Raw genomic sequence first — 24,624 nt, 5'->3', positions numbered from 1 at the left:
AGACTGAGATGCCTCCCAACCTCTCTCTCTCTATTCCTCACCCAGACAGAAGGGGTGGATTTCTAGAAGACTAGGAAGGTTTAACTCAACTTATGCCCAGAAGGAGAAAAAGAACGAGAGAAATTAAGAGAATCCTCAGAGAAGCTCTTGTTAATGTCTCACCAGTAAACGCTGCCTGTATTACCCAAAGAGAGCACTCTAGTAGCTTGGAGGACAAGGCAAACTCTTTCAGGCCAGGAGCGAACATCTCCTTAAAACAAAAGCAAAAGCAAAAGCAAAAACAAAAACAAAACCAAAAAACCCTAAAATTTCAGTGTGGGTTCAGCTCGCTGAAGACTGAACTATTTTCTTAAGGAAAGAAGTCCTGAGGGTAGTCTCAAAGCCCTTCTAGCCTTGAGGCGCTTCACCGAAATCCAGCAGTCCACTGGCTCATACGGCTTACAAGTCACTCACCTTTTTCTAGAATACAGCTTTCCACAGAGCCTCTTCCGCAGGGCTATCACTGCAGCTATGAAGATTAAAGCAATGATGCAAGATGGGATGAAAATGTGAAGGGATGATGTTCTGGGGACGGTGGGTTCCATCCAACCTGGGTGAATGAGAGGAACAGAGTCTCACCACAGGGCAGCTCAGAGCCACACTGAGGTGGCTTCCAGAGCGGTTCCCACCACACTGCCATGGTTTAGGCCTTTACTCCACGCTCTCCCATGCAGAAGCGCATTTCCTCTCACAACCACCCAGCGAAGCAGTCTCTACTTTGATCCACATTTTGACTGGGAAAAAGAGTGAGGCCAAGAAAGTTCCCCAAAGTGAGATAGCAAGAGATTCATCTGAGGTAGAGTCCAGACTGTGTGGGCCCAGATCTTGTGCCTTTCACCACTTTGTCATCCGATCCATCCACCCACTCATCATTACTCTTATTTTTTTTCTTTTTTTTTCTCCCCCTGGCCCCATTTCTGTCTCTTATCTCTACCTCCATTTCTCCTTTCTCTTCATCACCCTGTCTTTCTCATGCAATTAGGAAAGTCCCTCAGTTCCAAAATTTATTTTTTTCCTCACTGATAAGAAATCAAAGTTTAAAACTTAAAACCAGAAAGATCCTTTGGAACAAGCAGAACATCCCAGGCAGGAGTGACATGTTAAGCCTAGCCATTCAGGTCTTGTAGCAATGTATGGGCATGCAAGTTAGCCTGAGCCTATTTCTGAGACTGGATCTTTGCCTTATGGAGCAATGGACACAGACTAAACCTAATGGTTATATCAGGAAAATTGTACACAACTATTCAAGATGGGGTCGGGGGGGGGGGGCGCTTGATGCTGACTGCTCTGCTCCTGCCCCTCCCTCTGCGATGTTGAAAACCATGGAATAGTCTATTTGAGAAAAGATTAGATTCTTCTTAGTCCCAAGTCACTTTGGAGCCTGGGAAGCCTCAGGGATGCTATGTAGTCTGTCTATTGTCATGGCTTCCAGGAAGTTACACAGGCAGCACTGCAGACCCTGATCTTCTTGACCCAAAGGTCAAGCTCCATAGAAATCATCTTCATCTAAGAGTGTGTGAACACTGAGCACAAAAAATATAAGGGCTTGCTTGTTTGCTTGAGCTGTCTTGCAAAACTTTAATTGATAACACTGTTTCTTTACTACTAAATGCATGCTGTATGCAACGCCTGTGAGTCAGGCCCCTGACAGGTACCTCTGGAAACCCTTGTTCTGTCCAGTTTTGCCCATGGATCCTTCCACTGTGGAACTTCTGCTCATCCCTGAACATGTCAGCTTCCTTAGACTGTATTTGGAGGACAGATGGTACCTAAGCCACCTCCTCACCCCCATCCCCGCCTGTATGAAGCCCAGCACCCCTGTGTGAGAGGCATAAGACAAAGTTCCTGGGCTGAACCGACTGGTCAGTAGTTACCTTGTGGCAACCTGCTGGCTATTAACCTTACCACTCACTCCCTCTCGCCCTCCCAGTGCTCCATTATTAGCTAGACACACGGTTCTCGGGGATTGCTTTTCTAGACCCCCGGGTCAGCACTTAGATGTAGCCTGTAATATAAACTGAGTTCAGAGCAAGAATGGGCCTTCCAGAACTTGGCTTTAAAACATCAAGGGTCTCTTCCACCACTCTTACTTCTCTGAAGGCAGCCATGGATTTGGCAATGACCCTGCCTTGACAATTCAACAGGGACAGTATCCTGGAGAATGTCAGAGCAACAAGATGGAAATAACCTGGGTCACTGACTGACTTATAAGATGCAGTCATTTAGCTGCTTAGAGTGCTTACACTGTTGCCTTGGGTCAGTGTGTGTTTGAGTGTCTTCATTATGGTAGCATAGCCTACATATGTGTCACTTTAGGATAACTGTGTTCTCCTTAACAATGGGGAAAATACCTGTCCTCTTCTTACCTCAGTCCTGTGTACTCAGAAAGAAGCCAGGGATCCTACTGGAGGCGACAGTTTTCCTTCATTTCATGCTTTAGTATCCCATTTCATTGAAGTACCACAGTAACTTTTTAACATGTGCACCACCCTTTACTCTCACTGTCCACCTGAGAGACTGAGTTCTAGGATAGCCCTGTAGGATGTTCAAGTTCTAAAGCCAAGAGATGGCAGAGATAGCATTTGTTTGTTTGTTTGTTTGTTTGTTTTTGAGACAGGGTTTCTCTGTGTAGCTTTGGCTGTCCTGGACTCGCATTGTAGACCAGGCCGACCTCGAACTCACAGCCATCCACCTGCCTCTGCCTCCTGAGTGCTGGGATTAAAGGCATGTGCCACCACTGCCCAGCTAGAGATAGCATTTGAAACTGAAGTCTGGTTTGAGCCCACATTCTCATCTGCTTCCTGGACTCACCTCCAGATGCCCCGGGAGAGCTTCACTTCTCTGCCTGCTCCACCACTTTGCAGTTATTCCCATGATCTAGCCCAGTTACATTTCCCAGTGAAAACACAGCTACTGTCTGAGGATAGCCCTGCCTCTGAAGGAAGATGACCTGATAACTAACTCCCTAACGTCTGACCAAAATTTAGTTCAGCCTTCTGTTCTAGAGTGGTCGGCGTCCTCCTGCCCCTGGACTCTCATTCCTGCATCTGTTTTGTTCACTGAATTGTGGAGAAAGCTTGAGGGGGTTCCCAGCAGTCAGCAGCTCAGTTTACGAGAATGAGCAGAAACAAGATAGTTATAAATCAGCCAGAAAAATGCCTTTAAGAAGCAGAAGCAAGGACCCCTTGGGAGGATGTGACTGTGTTTTTCCTACTGCTATTGTTGTGTGTTACAAATCAGGGTGTGTCATATCTGATCTGACCTTCTACACAGACTAGGAGCTGAGATGCAGGAGCTGGGTCCTTTAGGACTATGTCTCCAAAGCCATCAAGGCAGCGTTTACAAGCACTTGCCAAGGTCAAAACACTCGGCTTTCTGGACACAAAGAAGACTCGTGTGAGCTGTGAAAACACATGGATAATATAGATATATTATCCAAAAAATGAGAAAAGGCACATACAGTCATAAGAAAACAAGCAAATCATGTGAGTAATAGGCATCAGTGAGCAAGATGAAAGCCTGACTCCCTTGTATTCTGAAGTGGTGTAAGGCGCTTTGGGGAGAGGGTGGGATGGGGCTGCCAAGTGATATTGTTTTATGGGAAAGGAACTTATGGCACAAAGAAAGGGTAGAAGTGGGAAAGGTATTGTATCAAAGCCTTAGCACAACTGACTCCATAATGGAAGTGTCATTCAGGCTATAGAACTCAGCGTGTACACAGCACCACCTGCCAAAATAAAAACAAAGACTTGGTCCCTCGTTCTGGGAAAGTCTCTAAATGTATCAACCTTGCTTTTCTATTTCTATAGTTCTGCTTCTGGCTAACTGTTCTTGTTATCTGACATGTTTCAACCCAGAATATGATTTTTATCCTTAAAAACTCACCCTGAGAAAGGCTTGGGGACTACACTGGGATCCAGAACACCCAGGGTAGTTGCTGGCCAGTGAATAGAGACTGTCTATTGGCTAAACCCATGCCCAAGCAGTCTTCTTTGGTGAGTACTCCATAACATTTCTGGGGGTCCCATTGAGATCTCTCCGAGATTAGACCTCAAGACACTGAGACTCTCTGTGCCCCTTGGTGCAAGGAAGAGTGAAGTACTCAAGGGATTCTTTGGGGGTGCGAAACCTGAATTCTGGGTCCCCAGGACTCCATTTGGACAGTTACAGCCTAATGCTTTGGACAAGTCTGACACCTCCACCCCAAAAGGAACCAAATTAGAAAGTCGCCTAGTTTGTCACCTCAGAAGGCAAGTCTGGTTAAAGCCCTGTCTCGTTAAACATACAGGAGAGGTAGGACACAGCTGCTGATCCATATGATGGTCATATGTTTGGGAGCCATATGAGATGCCACTGGATTCCTCCTGTCTGCTCATGTGTATGAACATGGCCACCTTGGTTGTCTTTGCTGTGTGTGGATCTCTGTGTGTCTTTCTATGTGTTTCTGTCCATTTTGTTTCCCTGCGTTGACCAGTTGATTGCTCTGCTGTGAGGACCCCCTGGCTTAAGACTGGTGTCCCCTCCTGTTGGGATCCAAATCCTTTTTGCTCTGCCAGGTTGCTGAGAGAGCCGCCCCCTTCCAAAACCAAACCAAACCAACCAAACAACAACAAAGATACTAAAACAAAAACCCCTCCACCTGCCCCACTCCAGGAGCAGGAGCGCTTGCTGGTTTCCTTGTCTTACCCCTGTTTGTGGTCAGGGTTGGTCCCTGTGTACAGGTGGTGCAAGGATGGGCAGGCTTCTCCTCTAGGGCCCCCTGCTGCTCTTCCTCTGCCTGCTCTGAGGAAGCCTCAGAAGAGGAACTTTTTCTCCTTCTTTCATGGTTTATGTCTCCTTTCAACGAATGATCTGTATAATTGAAAAACTGAAAACCTAGCATTCTCTATTTAAAAAAAAAAAAAAAGAAAAACCATCCTAGGCCCAGGCAAAGGGATCACTGCTGGACAGTGCAGCCTACACAGAACAGATTTTTTCCTTCTGTCCAACATTGACCAAGGAGGCATTTTTCACTGGGTCCTTTTCAGGAGGATTAAAGACAGATCCTAAAGAGACTTCCTTTCTTACCAGGTCAGGGCCGGATATTAGGAAAAAGTTAAAAAGGTCAGAAAAATGTAAAGGTGTTAGACCCTAGTTGCTGGAGGTTGCTCAAAAAGGTGGTTAACACCAGAAAACCGATGGAAAGACAAGGCCTTTTGCATAACCTGAAAGCCACGGCCACGTTCTCTAATGCTGAGATGCAGTTAGACTTACAGATACCCAACAAAATGCTGGTGTTTTGCCCTCTATCAGAAAAATATCTCCTAGCTGCAAATCCTGTCTCCAATCAGAGCATAGCTACCCTACCTCTCAGACTGACAACAAAGGTTCCTGGAAGTATGGGCAGAAACCAAGCCCTCCTGGCACTTACAACACCAAGTAATATAATTGTTCAACTAATCAGTGCAGATACCATCATCCAGATTAAACAATACCCAATGACCTCAAAATAACAAGGGACCTTTTGCCCTCCCATCCGAGGTTTCCTGGGAAAACAGATTTAAAGGAGGTCAGTGGGGGACACTGCAAGAGTTACAGTCTGTGGGCTATAGAATGTCACTAAGAAAGCTGAGCTTTGTGAATCGGTAGTGTTGGCTGCCAGCTGAAGGGAGGCAAAAGGAGCCTGTCTCAGAGTAGATTGCAGCCGTCCCTCAGATCCCAACTTCGAAGACTAAGAGGCAGGTATGAGCGTCTGAGATCCGACAGACAGGAGTAGCAGGATACTGCTGCCTCTGGATGCCAGAGTCAAAGTCTGTGGCAAAGAGCAAGACCTCTATGCACCAGCATGGAGGGCACTAAGCCCCTAACCTGGATTCAGGCGAAACAAAAGGCCTTTGAGGCTTTAGAAACGGCTCTGACTTCCACTCCAGCCCTAGGTTTTCCAGGGCTTCTCTTCTGTTTGTCCATGAAACAGAAGACAAAAGGAGTTTTAGCCCAAACTTTGGGGCCATGGAAACACCCTGTGACATACCTGTCAAAATGGTTGGACCCAGTAGGCACAGGATGGCCCATCCATCTAAGAGCTGTGGCAGTTACTGCTAGTCTAATAAAAACCAGCAACAATAACAACAACAACAATAATAAAATTAACTCTGGGTCAGGATCTTATACTCCCAACACCCACACCTTTGAGACCCTCCTCTGAGGAGCACCCAAACTCTGGCTGTCTAATGCCTATGTGACCCAGTACCAGGCCAACCACTGGACTACTCCTGAGTTCAGTTTGAGAACTCCATTGCTGTCAATCCTGCTACCCTCTTGCCTGGTGACAACCCACAGGTGCTCATCCATGACTGTCAGGAGATGAAAAGTGAAAACAGGTATGTGAGAGCTGCAGTAGTTACTTTAACTAAAATGATTTGGGCCCAAACCAAGTACCTCAGCCCAGAGAGCAAAACTAAGCAATCTGACCTAAGCTTTCAAATGGGGAAAAAGGAAAGTCTGCCACCATGTACAAAGACAGTTCTATGCTTTTACTACTGCACATGTCCACATGTTATCTATAGAGAAAGAGGGCTTCTCACTCCTGTGAAAAAGGACACTAGAACATCTTGGCCCTCCTAACAGCTATTTGACTTTGCCTATGAACTGCCATCTTCCAGCCAGCTGCTGATCTGCCTGCCCAACAAATGGCCCTAAGACCAGTGGGATTTACTAATATTTTGATGACCTGACCTGGTGTTGCTTGAGATTCCATGGGTAAAGAAGAAATGGACATTTTAAGCTCACAGGTTGATGGGTTGATGGAGGAGAGTAGAGGGAAAGATCATTCTCTCAGTGGCAGGACTGTGGTAACTGACCTTCGCCAGGCTACTCATGTAGGGCCCACAAGACTTCTGAGTTGCTCAGACCAAGGTATGTTACACCTAGACTGGACAGCCTAGAGTGGGATGTCTCAGCCAAATGCCAGGTTTGTGCTCAAGTAAATCCAAATCAGAGAGCCCTTTCCCGGGAACGGTCCAGATGAGATGGTAACGCCCTCACAAACTGACAAAACTGACTTCACCGAGATCTAGCCTGCCAGGGATTTAAAAAAAACCAGCATTTGCTAGTTTTTCTAGGAGGCTAGATGCTATTCAAAAAGCAGCTTTAAAAACTCCTCCAGGAAGTGGTCCCTTAATCTGGCCTCCTACTAGCAATGGGATCTGACAATGGCTTGACTTTCATAACCAAAACATCTCAAGAAATAGCTAAAACTTCAGACATAGATTAAAAACATCAACGTGCATATAGACCTCAGCATTCTGGGCAGGTAAAATGGATGCAGGCAGAGTGGATGGCTGAACTCTGACAAGACAGATTAAGTCCTCAATAGTTCCTGCCTTGTGAATGAGTCTGGTAGAGACATTGAGCTAGAAGTCTGAAGATGATGCTCCTACCTTCTAGTGAGTGTTGGGTGACTGTTCCAGGCAGTAAACTGCCTCGGTCATTTTTTTTCATATTGGAAGCTGCTAACCTACACTGCCAGTTCACTCAGGCATTTAAGTTTTAGTCTTTCTCAAGTCTCTGAGAGGGATTGAAGACCAGATAGTTTAGTTTTACAATCAAGCTTAGTTGGTTAGGGGATAAGATCTTTTTAGATCAAGATAAAGGATTAAAGTCAATAGAGATGAGATATTATAGATATTGAATTTCATTCAGAAATTTAGACCCGACAAGATAGGAAAGATGTTTACTTCGATTCTGACAAATACAAATAGCGTAATCACTGGGAATGAAACTCATAACTCATGATTTTCACATGGTTCTCCCTGCTGTAGCTTGATATATATATATATATATATATATATATATATATATATATATATATATATATATATATATATATATGAAACTCTAACAAAACTCTGATGAAAGTCGAGTGAAGGGTGCATAGTCCTACTTCCTTTGCTTTGCTGTACCCCATAGAGGGAGGGATTTACCACCTATGAGATTATGTTTGGAAGACCTCCCCCACGGCTTCTCAGGCTTAGAGACCAGCAGTTGGCAGAACTCTATTCCTTTCTCAGGTCACTATGGGCCCTCCAGTCCTGGACTATCCAAGGGACTCAGGAGACCTCTGGTTTCTACTTGTTCAAGTCTGGGAATACTGTCTGGGCCAAGCCGTTAGCCAAAGGGACACTGCAAACAATTTGGAAAGGGGTCTACACTGGTGATTCTTTCTGCTCCTTTGGCTGTGAAGGTAGCTGGCATTACACCATGGATCCACCGCACCCAGGTCAAGAAAGCGGGAGCCACAGACACTGCTGCCAAATAGACTGTCTCCTGGACTATGATCCATTAAAATTTAGGTTTCTTTGGGCCCCAGAAAACAAGGAATTTTTTCATTGCAAAAAATAGGGTTGTGAAACTGAAGCTTCTTGAAAATTTTCTTTGAAAAGATTCTGGGAATCTTTGGGAAACGGGAAATGTGAGGGAATCAGGCTCTCTGTCACAGGAAGGGACCTTGAGGAAAGAGTGAATCATTTCCAGCCACAAATCAGCAGGATTGCTGGTTCTGCTTAGACACCTGGCTCCTACTACATAGCTTTACGAACCAACTAGACTGCCCACTGACTGACAGAACTCATTGTGAGTGCAAACAACACAAATTAAAGGACTTACAGGGGCCCTTATTCTGGTGCCTGCTGTTCTGCTTTATGGTTTAATTCATCTGTATAATGGCAATATTATCAAAGCCCTGAGCCTATTTGGTGGGCATATAGTAATGGTTTGACTAAATATGTCTTTTCTGATGTTTTCCAAACTAAGTAGACACGTTGATCAGGACCTGGAAGTACTCAAAGGTTTCATTTCTGAGTTGAAACAACAGTTTGATTCCCTTGCAGAAATGGGTTCTACAAAATCAGGAAGGCTTAAATTACTTCTCATGAGATAAAGGAAACTATGTCCAGCTTTGGAAAGAACTTGTTTCTACACTAATTGATCAGGAGTAATTAGAGAAAATCTTGCCACAGTTTGGAAAGCATTAAAAAGATAGAGAGAGAGACAAAGACATAAATAAGATAATTAATACCTGTTTCTGTTCTCTTGGTCCGCCTGGCCAACCACTCTTCTGTCAGCATGCACTGGACATCTAATTGTCATTCTGATTGGATTAACTATGGGGTCTTGTATCTTAAACTAAATCAAGATGAGTCCACGATTTGACTCATTCTCTAAGATAGTGGGGAATGTAACAGGCCTCCAGACCTTAGCATGACTGATGCCATGATGGGAGTACCTTTCAGGCCATACAACCCAGCACATAGCACTTTGAAAACCAAGATCCAATCCATCAAACTCCATAGTTCATGGAAAGTCTCTACATATACCAACTTTGCTTCTTGGCTTCTGTAGTTCTTCTTCTGGCTAACTGTTCTTGTTAACTGAAGTACGTCAGCCCAGAATATGGTTTTTGTGCTTGAAGGCTCACCCTGAAAAGGCTCAGAGCTACACCGGGATCCCAAACAGCCAGTGTAGTCACTGACCCTAAATAACAAAGACAGATGTTTTTTTTTTTTTTTGGCTTAAACCCATGTCCCAGTAGTCTTCTCTGGTGGATCCCCACAACATTTTGAGCAAGTTTGGGGAACACATGGTGAGGAAGAGGAATGGGGACACACACACACAAACACACATGCGAACAGCACGCGCGCGCGCGTGCGCGCGCGCGCACACACACACACACACACACACATACACACACATTCCCAAAAGATCCCCTCTTGGGAATAGTAGGATGAGAACAAAAAGCTGGGAAGGATGGGTAACATCTCCAACTAACTAACAAACATTATCTCCCTGCTGCTGGCTGCACCCATCAACGGTACTTTAGGAGATCCTGAGCTCTGCTGAGGACCTCGTGGACTCCTGAATAGACCTTGCAAACTATTCAAGTCAACAATGTTGACCATTTCCCTCCATTCTTAACTTTCCAAGCATAAAAGCTTCCAAGGATTCTTACTTTGTCTTTACCATGCAGGGTAAAAGAGATACTGGTGTAATCAGGCATAAAGGTTGGATTCTAGTTATTTCTGGATTCGTGCACAGGGCCATAAGTAAGCAGGACATGCACTGTTTTGTTGTTGTGGCATCAGCTAGCTGGTTCCAGCAACATTTCCATAAAAACTGGAAATAAATAAATTAGTCAGAGCTTGACTGGCCATGCTAGCTAGTTCTGAGAGTGGACCTCAGCCTTTGAAATTCTGCACCACAGCCTGTGTAGACATGTTCTTCTACAAGTGGAAGCATCTAATGAAGTCCAAGGTTCAAGAGAAAGACACTGATAAAAGGGGTGAAGGGCTGGGTGATGTGACTATTGGCTCTGAAGATGCAGGGAGAAGTCACAAGCTAAGAGGTATAGATGCCCGGATGAGGCTGGAAAAAGCAAGGAAATGGAAAATTTCCTAGAACTTCTGTAACCCTCAGTGAAACCTATTTTAGAGTTCAAACCTTCAGAAGTATAAGATAATAACGTTGTGTTGCTTTGATCCATTGCATCTGAGGCAATTAAATACAGGAGAAATATGAAATGCATACATGGTGGGAAAAAACCTCTTCCCGTCTCTTATGAAATGATTGTTTTTCTAACTAATGGTTTTTAGTTATCAAACAAATGTTGTTACCTGGCACAAAAAGTGGCTAGTTTGTCCGAATAGTTTAAAAATTTGCTGGTGCAGAAATTCAAAAGGATGAGGCCAGTCAAACTGAATGACTTTTATGAGAGATCAGCTTCTTAGGAATGCCATATAACCAATTAATCAGCAGCTCTGCCAGCCAAACATTTGTCCTCATTGATTCCTCCAGACATGAGTCACTCGGGGCATTCCTACTGCTTCTCCAGACCCATTTTGTACCCTGTAATACTGGATGTGTTTCTGGAAGAAGCCAGTACATAGACATCTTTACTCTCCGACTTCCTGCTGGGTTCAGCCAATGAGAGACACCAGCAGGAGACTACAGTTCCTGAGGTGCGGTTGGGCTATCTGTCCCTCACTTCCCTTCCAGAAGCTGCACTCCAAAAGGCACTGTTCCACAGCTGCCTTCTCCTGGTAGCCTAGAGTGGCGACTCTTCCTCAAAGGTAGAGATCATGGCCTGTTCTTAGTTCTTCTAGATTGCATGTCTACTTCAGGACGAGTCCGTTTGTAACCTTCCTGAATGGCTCATGTGAGCACACCATCTGTTTCCTGCCTGAACTCTAATTGACAGCACTAGGAAGTGAGGGCCACACTTACTCATAAGGTCAATGATGGCTGAAGTAAGCTCCTTCGTGTGAGCATTCCAGAACACGCAACTTAAGTTTCTACCAGGCTGAGGCTTTAGGCGCACAACACTGGTGACCTGGTAGAGGCCTTCAGGGGTCCTGATGTAGCTGGTGTTGGCAGGAACACTGATGTTTTGCCAGGATACTTCTGCCAGAGGGTAACCGCTAGCCTGGCAGGTGAGCTGTACCTCCTCTGTTCCTGGGACCGATACGATCTTAGTGTCTACCTTCATGTAAGAAGCTGGGCAACAGAAGAGAAAGAAATGTTATTCTGACTGCTGTAGAATTCTCCTCAATGCAAGAGGAGATCACTATTGATCTTAGGTAATACATTTTTTTTTTTTTAACTTTAAAAATATTTCTATGTACCAGGCACACTAGTTTGCAAATCTTAAATAGTTTTTATGTATACAATATAACAAAGATGCTTTGTTGATATTCCCAATTTTTGTTCGGGTGAATTGAAGACAGGTAGGTTGAGAGTTGTTTCCAAAGTCAGAAAAATAAAGAGTGGAAGAGTCAATGTTTAGAAATAGGAAGGCTGCAAACTCAACATTTTATCACTATGCTAGGATACCATATTCTGTGGCCTCTTTTATTCTAAATTGTCTCATAATTTCGGGGGTGGAGAGAGGTGAGAGAATGGATGGCACTAGGTAACACCTCTAGATCACTATGCAGCATCAGTAGACAGCTTACTCAAACATTTTCCCTTTCCTTCTATTATCTTTGGCATTTGCAGGAGGAAAATAAGGAGCTATGTATGAGTTTAAATATATGAGTTGGGTGTGTTTATTATTACTTCTCAGTACAGACATGTCCTGTGCAGTATGTGCTGAATGAACTATTTTCATGCGGTTCCCTACTTTCTAGAACATGGAGATCTAAAATTAAAAGGAGATATCTGGAGGGTCAGTAAGGCTCAAGACTGTCCAGTGATCTTAGGCCACACCTAAAAAATAACAAATACCAACACCACATGTATAGAGCCAGAAGTGTTGACAGTAAACTGTGGGTTTTTTGTTGATAGAAGGGGAAGCAAGTACTGGCTTTTATTAAGTAGGAAATATTTTCTTTCTTTCTTTCTTTCTTTCTTTCTTTCTTTTTCTTTTCTTTTCTTTTTTCATTTTTTGAGACAGGCTTTCTCTGTGTAGCCTTGGTTGGTCTGGACTCTCTTTGTAGACCAGGCTGGCCTCAAGCTCACAGAGATCTGCCCACCTCTGCCTCTCAACTGCTGGGATTAAAAGCGTGTGTATTACCATGCCCTGGGAAATATTTTCTTAAATAAATACTTAGCACAATCACTGAAGTAAAGGCAATCAAAGTAAAAACAGGTTTTGAGATGGTCAGTCTTTGTCACTTTGGTTGGATGAGAAGCTCCTAGAATATTAGCAAAATGTACCTATGGGTACATCTGTGAGGGCTTTCCCACAAAGAATTAACTAGTGTGGGAAGTCTACCTTGAACATTGACGGCACCATGGCACAGGCTGGAGACCCAAGCAAATTAGAGGAAAGAAGGCATGATGGGAGTTGTATTTTGCTGTACCCTCCTGGCCACAAGGAGTGAAGCCTCGGAATGCATGAGCTGAAATAAATCCCTCTCCAAGTTTGAGCTGTTCATATCAGGTGTTGTGTACTGAGATAAAACATGACTGCTAACAGGGTGTGGTAAAACTGTTTCTTGAACCACTAGAATATATGTGAGTATAAAATTCCTTTGGGAGACAACTTCATATTAAAGTAATAACAGCCAGATTTTTTTAGATTTTGATTTTGAGACAGGCTCTTTCAATGTAGCCTAGGTTGGCCTTGATCTCACTATGTATCCCAGGATGAGCATGAATTTGCTGCCCTCTGATCTCTGCATGTTAAATGCTTGGCATATATGTTGAAGGATTAATGATATTTAAAATTGAGTTATTGTTTTAGTGAAATTAGTGGTTAGCCCTTTACCAGCTTTATACCCAAATGCCCACACAGAGAGACCAGGATCTACTTAATTAGCCTATAGCATGATACTGTACAATCATTACTCCAATCTAAATCTCCATGATAATATAGTTTCCTCCCATTCTGTTTTCTCACTTTATGCTTACTTTTAAATAATCTCTTAGGCCCAGTTTATTTCTCTTGAGGTTTCCTGGTCTCTTCTCGTGGCTCCATCCTTCTCTTCCTCCTTTTCCTCCTCTCCTCACTGGATCAGGATGTCTCACCCTATTCTCTGTTATTGCTCAGCATTGGCTAGTTTGTTTTTTATTGACATTACAGAGAACAAATGGTGACATGCTTACACAAACTTGACACTGGAGATACTTAGAATAAACATCACAATGCAATGTCCAGATTGATCCAAAGTCAGGTGGAGAAGTCAGCATTTGAATGAACAAGGGTAAACTGTACACACAAGAACATTATGCCAACAATTATAGGCCTGCATCACCATGCCCAGGTTGCTAACAGTGATATGAAAACCCTTAAATATGAATGATGTAATTAAACTGTAAGCTCTGTGGCACATGCTTTTTACCTAATGTAGAACAGGAAGGAGGAGAGAATGCTCAGGCCCTTTCCCATGTGTTTCACCTCTCTGTCTTCCTCTACGCTGTCTCCTTGTGACAACTTACTAATTTGACTAGTCAGAATCTGGGTGTTCCCAGGGATTATTTCCACTGCCAGAGATTAATTCGATGGTTCTGTACATTAGGCAGGTACTCCACCACTGTGCTCTATCCCCAGATAGGAGGAAGATGTTCATATCTTTTCTGAGTAGGCTTAGGGCTTGTGGTGGTTGTCTTTATTTGTCAACTTGATACAATCTAGAATCATCTAGGGGAAGCATCTTAATGAGGGGTTGTCCACATTAGGCACCTCTATGGAATATTGTCTTACTTAAGTTGGTGTGGGAAGACCCAGCCCACTATGGGTGGCACAGTCTCCTAGGCAGGTGGCCCTGAACTACATAAAAGTAGAGAAATCAAGCTGAACACAAGCAAGCAAGTGTGCACGCATTCATTTCTCTCCCTTCTTGCCTTTGGATGGGATTTGATTAGCTACCTTGAGCTCCTGGCTTGACTTCCCCTCAGAAGGAACATAACGTGGAACTGTAAGCCAAATCACACTTCCGACTCTGAGTTGTGTTTCCTCAAGGCATTTTTATCACAGACACAGAAATAAAACTAGACCAGGGTCTGAACTGAAAATCCGTGTTTCTAGACTAAGATGAGGGAGGGAGACAAGAGGCTCTTTGTTCTTGTTCATGCTCTGCAATGTAACTTACCCAGAGACACCCAAACAGGGAAAGGAGGGGAGAGCATGTGGTTATACAGTTCTTCACTTAACATATGATGCTCACTTCCCATATGGATGGGCAGTCTTGTGTGTTGCCCACTTTTTCAAAGACTTAGGGAGCAGCAGGGGTTAAATGGCCCTAGCCCAGTAACCTGTAACCAGACATTATCTTATTTAAAGTATACAAGGACTGTATGAGGTTGGTAAAATTAGGGCTCTTAGCTTGAAAACAGGAAAACAGTAGAGATGATGGGGAGATGTGAACTCCTGTATTTTATCATGGAACTTTGTATTGGAAACTCCACAATGAGCCAAGAAGCAACATAAGCAGGGAGAATGTGTTCATGTTGTGGCTCTGGTGAAGCCCAGAACTCCTAGAAAATGAAGAGACCTGGGCTGTGGCACAGTCTACTGAATGATTTGGTCTAGTCTTCCCAAAACCAAGTTTTAGGCTGTCTCTGGCAATCAGACACTATCTGAAGCAAGCTTCTCAAGTCCCCAGTTTGCCTCTAAGTTAGTCACACTTATTTTCTCTTGGTTCAGCATCCTCTTAGAAATATTTCATTATATCACGTTGCATCTTATTTCTATCTTTTGTGGTTTGGTGGTGGTGGTGGGTAAATCTGAAAAACAAGAAAACAACCCATAGACTTATTGGAGTAGCATGTTGTAGGTGAGGTCCAGTTAACTCCTGCGGGGGCTCGAAACAAGAAATTGATCTTGGCTGAGCAAAGAGGTGACTCAGGAGGGGAGTGACCAGGAATCAGGAGCGTTCTGAGACGTTGCGAGGTGTAGATGAAAAAAACGCATGGGAAAGGGACAGACACTGAGCTAAAAGAACCACCACCATGTTTGGGGAAGAGGTGGGAACGCACACTCTACATAGTTAAAGTGTCAAAAATGCTTTCATGGCCTCCTTTTCATTTGGGAAGTGGCTGGAGAAGCATTGTCCCCAGCGATGCATAATGAGGAAGCTGGATGGGGTGATATTCTTAAGAAAAGATGAGCAAATTTTAGAGTTTCGGAGGTGGAAGTAGTTTTAAAAGTCCAAGATTTCCAACTTCCTGCTCAGTGAGAAATGTCTCCTCTTGCAACTTCGCTAGATAACTGCATTGGTGAGTGTGATTAGACACCAACCTAGAAACAACAGGTCTTCCTCAGTTGGTGTTCTGTCTACACATATCACCTAGGTCAGGATGGCTCTGTGTATTGTTTGGGTCTTTCACTGTTTATTTTGTCCCATCTATTATAGCAGAAATGAACCAAAAGCTCACATATACACAGATTCTTTTTCTTCTTCTTCTTCTTCTTCTTCTTCTTCTTCTTCTTCTTCTTCTTCTTTTTCTTCTTCTTCTTCTTCTTCTTCTTCTTCTTCTTCTTCTTCTTCTTCTTCTTTTTATTCTTCTTTTCTTCAATTATTTTTGAACAAAGAGAACTGAGATTTATTAGGAAAAAGTAAGAAAATCCCAGGAGGCCTCAACCCTAAACAAAAGACTACAGGCAACTAAGGAATGCTGAGAGTAGAGAAGCAGTCTTCCCAGGGAAGAGCACACCAATTGCTTATCCAATACCAAGTAGTTAACCCTGAAAACATGTGGTGTGTGTGTGTGTGTGTGTGTGTGTGTGTGTGTGTGTGTGTGAAAGAGAGAGAGAGAGAGAGACTGTACAGACTGTATTTATGTGCATAAAAATATATACATGTATCTATGTGTGTATATACATGTACATGTGTAGATAGCAATAGTTAATGAAAAAAGGTGATAGCTTTGAAAAAAGATGGATATGGGAAGGTTTGGAGTGATAAAAATGAAGTTTGAAATGGTATAATTGTAATCTTAAAATATAAAAATAATTTAGAAGAAAAAGTAAAAAAAAAAAACAAACAAACAAACAAAAACAAAACAAACAAACAAAAAAAACTCCTGAGAGAGGGTAGTGCTCCCAGGGAGGAATATCTAACCTTCCAATTTATGTTTAATATATTAGAGCTATGTTATCAGATGCATAAACGTTTAGAATTGTCATTTCTTCCTATAGAACTGATTCTTATTACTCTGAAATGTAGCTTTTTAAAAATCCTGCCATTCTTTCTATGGCATATAATACTTGTAAAAATATAGATCATACTGATATTTTCATAGTGCACTGACCCCTCCATTGCCCCAGTTATAGTCCCTCCCGCTCATCCCTTCCTCTCCCTTGCTAGTTCCTTTTTACTTTGATGGCATCTATCTGTCCTTAGAGTCCACAGATGAGACCAAACATATTATACATTTCTTCATTATGTCTCTTACACAAGGATTTCCAGCTCTCTCCACTTCCCAGTAAATGGCCTGATTTTGTTCTTCATTATGGCTGAATACTCCATTAAACACTTACACTGCATTCTCTTTATGCATTTGTCTGTTGGGGGCAACTAGGCTGTGACTCAGCTGTTCAGGATAGAGCTACAATAAGCACAGTGTGTGTTTTTATGGTGTGCTGACTTAGAGGCCTTTGAATATACACTCAGGAGTACTCTAGCTGGATTAAACGATAGTACTACTTTTAGCTCTTGGGGGACCTCTACTTTGATTCCCATTGTGGCTAGACCAAAGGAAAACAGTGCCTTTTATCTTCAGCAACATCTGTTTTTCCCATACTAGCAATCAGCTAGTTTCCTAACTTGTAGTTAAATATATCTATAAATGGAAGCCTGTACTTTCCCTAGAAGCCATCTTTGCCATAAGCATAATAAGTAATTAAACCTCCATTGGGAAGCTCATTCTTGTTTTTGATTGTTTGGTTGGGTTGTTTTGTTTTTTTGAGACAAGGTTTCTCTGTGTAGTCATGGCTGTCCTGGACTCCCTTTGTAGACCAGGCTGACCTTGAACTCACAGCGATCCGCCTGCCTCTGCCTCCCGAGTGCTGGGATTTAAAGGCCTGCACCACCATGCCCGGCTTGGGAAGCTCATTCTTATGACATCAGCGTCACCTCCAAAACACTTGTTTGGCTTAGTAAAATAACATGTAATAAGTGCAGTGGCTAAGAACCCAGTCTTGAGAATCCGAAAGGTGGTGACACAATCTTTCAAACGCTCGGCCTTCTAATGAATTAAGGGACATTTACCTCCCTCCCTGCTCTGATGGTATCTTTATCAGAGAATTGTTTTGTTCCTGGCACCAGCTCTCACTAACAGTCTGCCAAGTGACAGTTCCAGGGCTTCCACAGGCGTCACTGGCCCGTCGACCTCGCCCCTAGGACTGTTACTAATGTGACTTATTCCTTTGTCTTACAAGATCCAGGTGAATTTCAAATAGTCACTGAAAGAAATCTTCGAGGATTGCTTTCAAACTGTCATTAAATAGCTCGTGGAATAATATAGGGTTAAACTATAATTCCAGAGGCTTGTTCCCCCTTGGAAAGCCAGGACAGTGTGTCTGGATAGCCTTCTTCCCTTGTTCCCTGCGGAGGAAGGAGCTGAAGGCAGAGGCGTGCCTCCATTAGTAAGTTACTTCAGCCAATGCTCTCCCTGCCCCCCCCACCCTGCCCACCCCCACCCCTCCAACCCCCTGCACCCCCATCTTTCAGGCTGGCCACCTCTTCACCTGTGTCTTCTCTTCCAGCTTCCTTTTCAAGGCCCTTTGTCCTCCTCATCTGGGGTGGAGTCCCTGCAATGGGAGCCATGCTACCTCTACCCTCAGGCCACTAATGTGGCTCTCTTAATTTCTTGGGCTTTTGCGTTGGGTTAAAGTACTTCTGTAAGCATCAGTTTCCCCACGCTGGCTCGTCTGTTCCTACCCTTGGCTCCAGCTCGTCTGTGGTCCAGTGCTCTGTTGCTCTGTGCCTGCCTAGAGTCCTCTTTGCATGCTCTTCTTCAACCTCAGCAGCTCTGTGAGGCCCTGGTCTCTCTCCATGCCTCTGTACTCTGTTCAGCCATTCTCCTGCCATCTGATGGCTTAGTCACGTGCCTACAGCCTAGTTTTCCAGAAGCTATGGTCTCTTCTGGATCCTTTTCTCATTATGCCTCATTATTTTCCTGTTTTGTTTTGTTTTTTTTTTTTTTTAATCGACTCTTTTCCCTATATTTACTATGAATTGCTGTGCAGAAAGAGGCCTTACATACCTATTTATGTATCCATATTTATTTCCCGGATTTAAGGGCAACACTGGTCCTCTACTCACTCTTAATTTGTCGGATCCCTCACAGGGCCCCAGGTCTGAGGTTCTGCATCACAGTAAGTTCTCTTACGTGTTTGTCTTCAACACTGCTCTTTGCTAATGCCCTCCTGATAATAATTAGGACATAGTGTCCCCTTTTGTGTATCAATTTGATTCTTTGAACTTTTCATGAGCTTCTATATTAGAAAATACATATTTAGTATTTTATAAATATTTGTACTTTGAATAAATATTTTATCTTACAAACATACACACACACAAATACATATATGTCTGGCAGTTCTCTGGTTTATCATCTTCAACTTACATGTAACAACAAAATTTGTGCAGCTACTGAAATTAAATTTTTCATTATTACTATGGGACTTCATGTTTTCTTTTATAATATGATTTCATTACCATTATTAATACATGTTAATATCATGGATATTGGTAATTATTAATCATGAAAAATAAAAAGTGTACTGGAAACATATATCATCCGAGTCATTTACAAATCTGAAAAAGCACATGGATTATGTTTAGAAATTTTATTTGTACTTTAATTTTTTTGTAGCTAAAAAGGCTAAAGAGTCTTAGTCATTCCCCTGTCCAAAAATAAAATAAAATAAAATAAAAATAAAAACCTTATTCACATGGATCAGCTAATAGGAATTGGAAGTGATTTCAAAGACATAATTTATCAGGCAAAAAAGTGCTAATTTTAAATTATTGCCTGCCATCTCTAGGGGAAGTTCCTCATCATCTTACAATTGTGTTGGAAACAAAGCATCTTATAGCTGCTTTGTAAATCTATCAGTCATGCTGGCCTGTGGGGCATCGGGGTTTCTTTTCACTCTTCTCTCTGACACTATGGAGGTTTTAAACCTTGGGGCAATGGATTATATCTGTAAAGGAGAGGTTAGCCTTTCACGAAGAGAGAAAAACCAACAGTAAAAAAGAGAGTGTTCCAGGGGAACCCCAAAAGCTTTGCCTGGAAGGTTCGTTCTCAGACTCATCAATTTGGGAACTAGATTGAGGACAGCAGAGGTCTAGAAACCCATTCTATTCGGCCCTTAGAGTACTGGTTCTCAACCTGTGGGCCATGACCCCTTTGGGGATGGTCAGACATCAGATATCCTGCATATCAGATAGTTACGTTATAATTTATAACCGTAGCAAAATTACAGTTATGAAGTAGCAATGCAAATAATTTTACAATTGGGGGGTCGCCACAACATGAGGAGCTGTATTAAAGGGTCGCAGCATTGGGAAGGCTGAGTGAGGACCACTGGTCTATAGACTCTGTGGGAACCTAACGTTTGGGTCCACAAAGGAAGAGGCCTGCTGTTTCCTCATTTTCCTGTCTTCCTCTAGCCCCACTGTATCTACTGTTTTGTTTTTTTTTTAACCCCCTTTTCCCTTTACTTACTCTAGATGTCAAAAAAACATTTCATGCAGGTGCCTTTTTTAAAAATTTAAACCCGGTTTCAAGCCTCTGCTTGAGCTACTGGGAGTGGCGCGCTGTTGTGTGCAGCTGTCACAGCCCTCCAGCAGACGTGACTTGCAAACACTCACCTTTGACTTTCACCGTCAGGTACTTGTAATCCCAGGCGGCCCTGCAGATGACCAGGCAGCGGTATTGGCCCGCGTCTCTCACTTGGACACTGGGGATGTGAAATAAGGCCTTCCCCAGGGGCAGCTGCTCCTCCAGCAGGGTGGCTCGCTCACTTTGCGAAGAAGAGGTATGATTTTCCACTTTCTGCAAACTGGCTCTTAGGTCTTCAAGTGCGCTGCATTCCCTGAGGTCAAAATCACACTCCAGGCTCACATTGCTGCCGACGTCTACTGTGTACACTTCCTTAGGGGCTGTCACCGTGAACAAAGCTGAAAGGGACACACAGCTTGCTGTTGTCTGCTTTTATGCCACATTTCAGTTCTAGAATGAGCGCTCCACCCCTCCCCCATCTTCCAGGAGACCCCTGTGATGCCCTGGACATTCCACTGGTCTCCTCTCTTCCCTCCCCACCCCCATGTCATATAGAAAGAGTGGAGTTCTTGCCTCTGCACGAGGCAAAATTCCCACTCGCACAGCAGATCTCCACTCCTGTTTCTCCTGAACACCCAGCAGGACCTTTTGCAGGACAGGCCTGCTTGCCCCCCGCAAACAACATCACCCACTAGCTCCCCAGGGCCCTGCAGTTCATCCAGAGCATCCCTCTTATGAAACCATGGCCTTCCCTAGGCTGTCCTACCACTGAGGTCTGCTTCCAGTTTTATTTATTGTCACTATGTCCTATCATCTGGACATGTCCTGCTTTCCTTTAGTCTGTGTAAAGTAAGTTTTTACCTCTCTTTGCCAAGTGTCACCACCTCCAATCCGTGATAGTGGCGACACCTCCTACCTCTTGCAGAGTTCTTAAATACACCAGCATCTAATTAAGTCCCCCCTGGAAGCCAGTGAGACAGTCAGCATTGCTACTTCCCTTTAGAAAATGAAACGAGGCACAGTCTAGTTAAGCTACTTGCCTAAGAGCACGCAGCTAAGACCATCTAATATTTCTCTAACTTTCACTTGCTGCTCACCATCAAGTCATACAAACCTACTGTAGATGTTCACTATTTTGGGTCAACAAAGTCAAAGGAAAAAATAAAACTACAAGCCAAGTTTCACACAGGGTACTTTGTATTTACATTATGTTATTGAATACTGTATACATGTCCTGAAACATGAATTGCTGTTAGGATTTTATAACTTGTTCAAAGACTCTGGCTCTAAGAGCGCAGTTAACATGGTTACACTTTGGGGCCCATTGGTGTTTGACTTGAAAAGCTGTAGTTTCTTTCCAAAGCATGTTTCAAAATGTGAGACACATCTCACCAGAGATATGCAAGATGATTTATTTCATGTGAGGCAAAACTGGAGGAGGCTAAAAGGAGCTGAATTATTTGGAGAGAAATTTATCCCTCCCGCAATTTGATTTCAATCCTTCAAGTACCCATTTTCTAACTGGACTCTTAGTCTTTTTGGAGTGGATTTGTCGTCTTTCTCCAAGGCAGGGAGCTCCCAGGAAGACAAAGCACCAGCAGGGAACTGAGTAAGGCTACTCTGCTTTCACGCTTTGTTTTGGTTCCTGGCTTCTGTTTTAGTAGTGCCATGCTGAGTTTCTGCCTATCCGTAGTAACTTGCTTGAGAGTCCTTTAAAAGCTGAGTTGGTATAAATAACTCTAACAGGGCAGCAGCAGTGAACGTGGTATTTGCATGTACAGAGTGTGAGAAACTATAGGCTGTGTCCATCGGTTATAAATTGGTACCCCTGTGATGGAAGCAGGCAAGACCTTGGAATTGTTTCTGAATCATCACAGAAGAATGGATCCAATTATACTCAATAGATCTCTTTCATTCATACAAGATAATAATCTGATCATGAAATATTTGTGGGATTTTTCTAAATATTTTCATTTAGTGACAGGTAAGCCTGGGTTCAAATCCCAACAATACCAGGATTGGTTAGGAACCTTTGGGAGGGGGCCTGTCCTTTAACTTCTATGACTCTCTGTTTTGTTTTAACGGAGTCAGTATCTATCTTTTGGTTCTGTGGGAAAATCTGGGCAAGGTGAAACACGCGTATCGCCCACATCTGGCAGCTAGTAGGCACTGAGAAAGTGTTCTTTCAGGTCATGGTTTAATCTGCACGTGGAGGGTGCAACCATTTTGTATCAGCCAGGATAGTCTGTGTCTCTCCCTCTTGCTTCTCTCCTCCCATCCCCTCCCTTCTGTCTCTCTTCCTCCCTCCTTGCCCTCTTTCCTCTCTTTCACTGACATGATCCACTATGTAGCCCAGGCTGGCTGTTCGTTCACACTCCTCCTGCCTCAACCTTCTGAGTCCTCAGATCCTAGGTGGTCACCACCACTGTGGCAAGCTAGGATATTTCAGTTTACCAGGATGCGTGCCCATTCCCTGACCCGACTCCATAGTATGAATAACTTTTGGTTTTCCTGATGGTTGATGATTCACATGGCAATTCTCTTTGAGATTGTCTTTGTTTGTGAGACAGGGCCTTTCTGCATAGCCCAGTAAAACCTTGGACTCAAGCCCTTTTCTGCCTTAGCCTCCTGGGTGCTGGGGTGACCAGGGTGTGGTTCCACACTTAGCTTGCACGTCTCTCCTGATCCAAGTTTCCCCTTCGGCCAGCCTTCAGACCTTTGAAGTTAGTAATAAGATGAAATTTGGGTTGGTATTGCACTAGTATTGTTATTGGTCTAGTATCTAGCATCTTAATCTTAGCTATGGAGAATCAGGGGAGGGGAAGGGGAGGGTAGTGAAGAGAAGGAATATGAGCCCGGCTGTAGTTACTTGTCACCGAGGTGTATTTCACAAGAGATCATATGAATCAGCCGCTCTTGGTTACCACCCAGCATACTGAATAGTGCTATGCACAAATAAGCTTTGCCAAAAAAAAAAAAAAAATGGCTGGTCAGTTTATGGCCTCTATTCTCTGTCTTGACTACAACTAGAACATCAGTGTGCATTTCTACAGAGATCTGTGGTACGGAGAAGATGAACATATGTCCAGGAGAAAGGCTCCAAGATGTGTGCTTCTATGCAAAACATTGCTGATCGTTCCTGCCCTTGCTGGGCCAGGCTAAGAAGACCTTAGTACAAAGGGATGCTGTAGCTCAGGAGCGCATGTATGATTCCATTCTGTAGACTCCACTGCACGCCGAAACAACAAGTTCTTATGTACCTTACCCATAGTTTCCATAAGAGGACCCTCTCAGTGTTAAGCTCCATTGTTAAGGGAACTGTGACAATTAGTCTTCTCAATTTGATGGGACTTAGAAACAAATCCTGGACATGTCTGTGAGAGGATTCATCTGTGAGGGGGTTTACAGAAAGGCCTAATTGAGCAGGGAGCATCCACCTGGATTGTGAGTGGCACCATCCCATGGACTGGTGTTCCCAGCTAAATAAAAATGAGAAAGTAAGCTAGGTACCAGCATTCATTTCTCTGCTTCCTGTGAATGTGGTGTGACAGCCACCACACATGCCTTCCCCACCATGATGGGCTGCACCTTCAGACTGTGAGCCAATGCCATGTGACCCACTGCTTCCCAATTCTGCCACCATGCCTTCCCCACCAAGACAGGTTGTATCCTCTCATTTGTTGTGAAACAAATTAAATCCTTTCTCCCTAAAGTTGCTTTGTTGGATACTTTGTCACAGCCAGGGAGAAGAGGAAAGTGACTAAAACAGAGACCATCTCAAACCCTTCACACGCCCTTATAATTAAAAGATACTTTGTATCAAATCCACTCTGCCCTGGGGAAAATCATAATTATTGGTCATCCATCAAAAATATACTAGCCATCTCCTGAGCACTTAGCTTAGGAATTTACTACTAGTAAAACAAGTTTCCACTTTTAAATTGCAGCTGTCCAAACAGAAAACAGTGAGAGAGGTGGGGAGTGAAGGACAGGGTTATCAAGAAAAGTTGGAGCTGGGCATAGTGGCCCACGCCTTTAATTCCAGCACTTGGGAGGCAGAGGCAGGCAGATCACTGTGAGTTCGAGGCCAGCCTGGTCTACAAAGTGAGTCCAGGACAGCCAAGGCTACACAGAGAGACCCTGTCTCAAAAAAAAAAAAAAAAGTTGGTTGTGTCCCTGTGTAACAAGGGCTGCATAGACTTGTTGACTGCTAATCTGTTTACCGCTCTACACTTTCTTCTCATGAGATCAAGCCTGAAACTTCCTTTGGAACTCCCCATGTCATTACAGCAGAACTTCCCCCATCACTGCCCTGACTTTTTATAAACATATGGCTTCTCTTTTCTTTTCAGTCTCCTCAGAACACACTCTTCCCCCACC

The 24,624-nt window shown here is 43.5% G+C and overlaps 1 protein-coding gene across 1 annotated transcript in view; it reads right to left on the bottom strand.

Annotated features, from left to right (window-relative positions):
- Positions 1 to 24,624, bottom strand: part of Pdcd1lg2 (programmed cell death 1 ligand 2) — a 35,693-nt gene that overhangs the window by 2,827 nt on the left and 8,242 nt on the right. The window contains exons 2-4 of the mRNA XM_051146941.1: positions 20,334 to 20,642; positions 11,296 to 11,565; positions 454 to 589 (exon numbers count right to left, since the gene is read on the bottom strand). Coding sequence (XP_051002898.1) covers positions 454 to 589; positions 11,296 to 11,565; positions 20,334 to 20,642 — 715 coding nt within the window. The remainder of the gene's footprint in view (positions 1 to 453; positions 590 to 11,295; positions 11,566 to 20,333; positions 20,643 to 24,624) is intronic.

Source organism: Acomys russatus, chromosome 5 (genome assembly GCF_903995435.1).
Source record: "Acomys russatus chromosome 5, mAcoRus1.1, whole genome shotgun sequence".
Classification (NCBI taxonomy): Eukaryota; Metazoa; Chordata; class Mammalia; order Rodentia; family Muridae; genus Acomys; species Acomys russatus.
The sequence above is the reverse complement of the archived record's forward strand: the minus strand, read 5'-3'. Positions and strand labels throughout refer to the sequence as shown.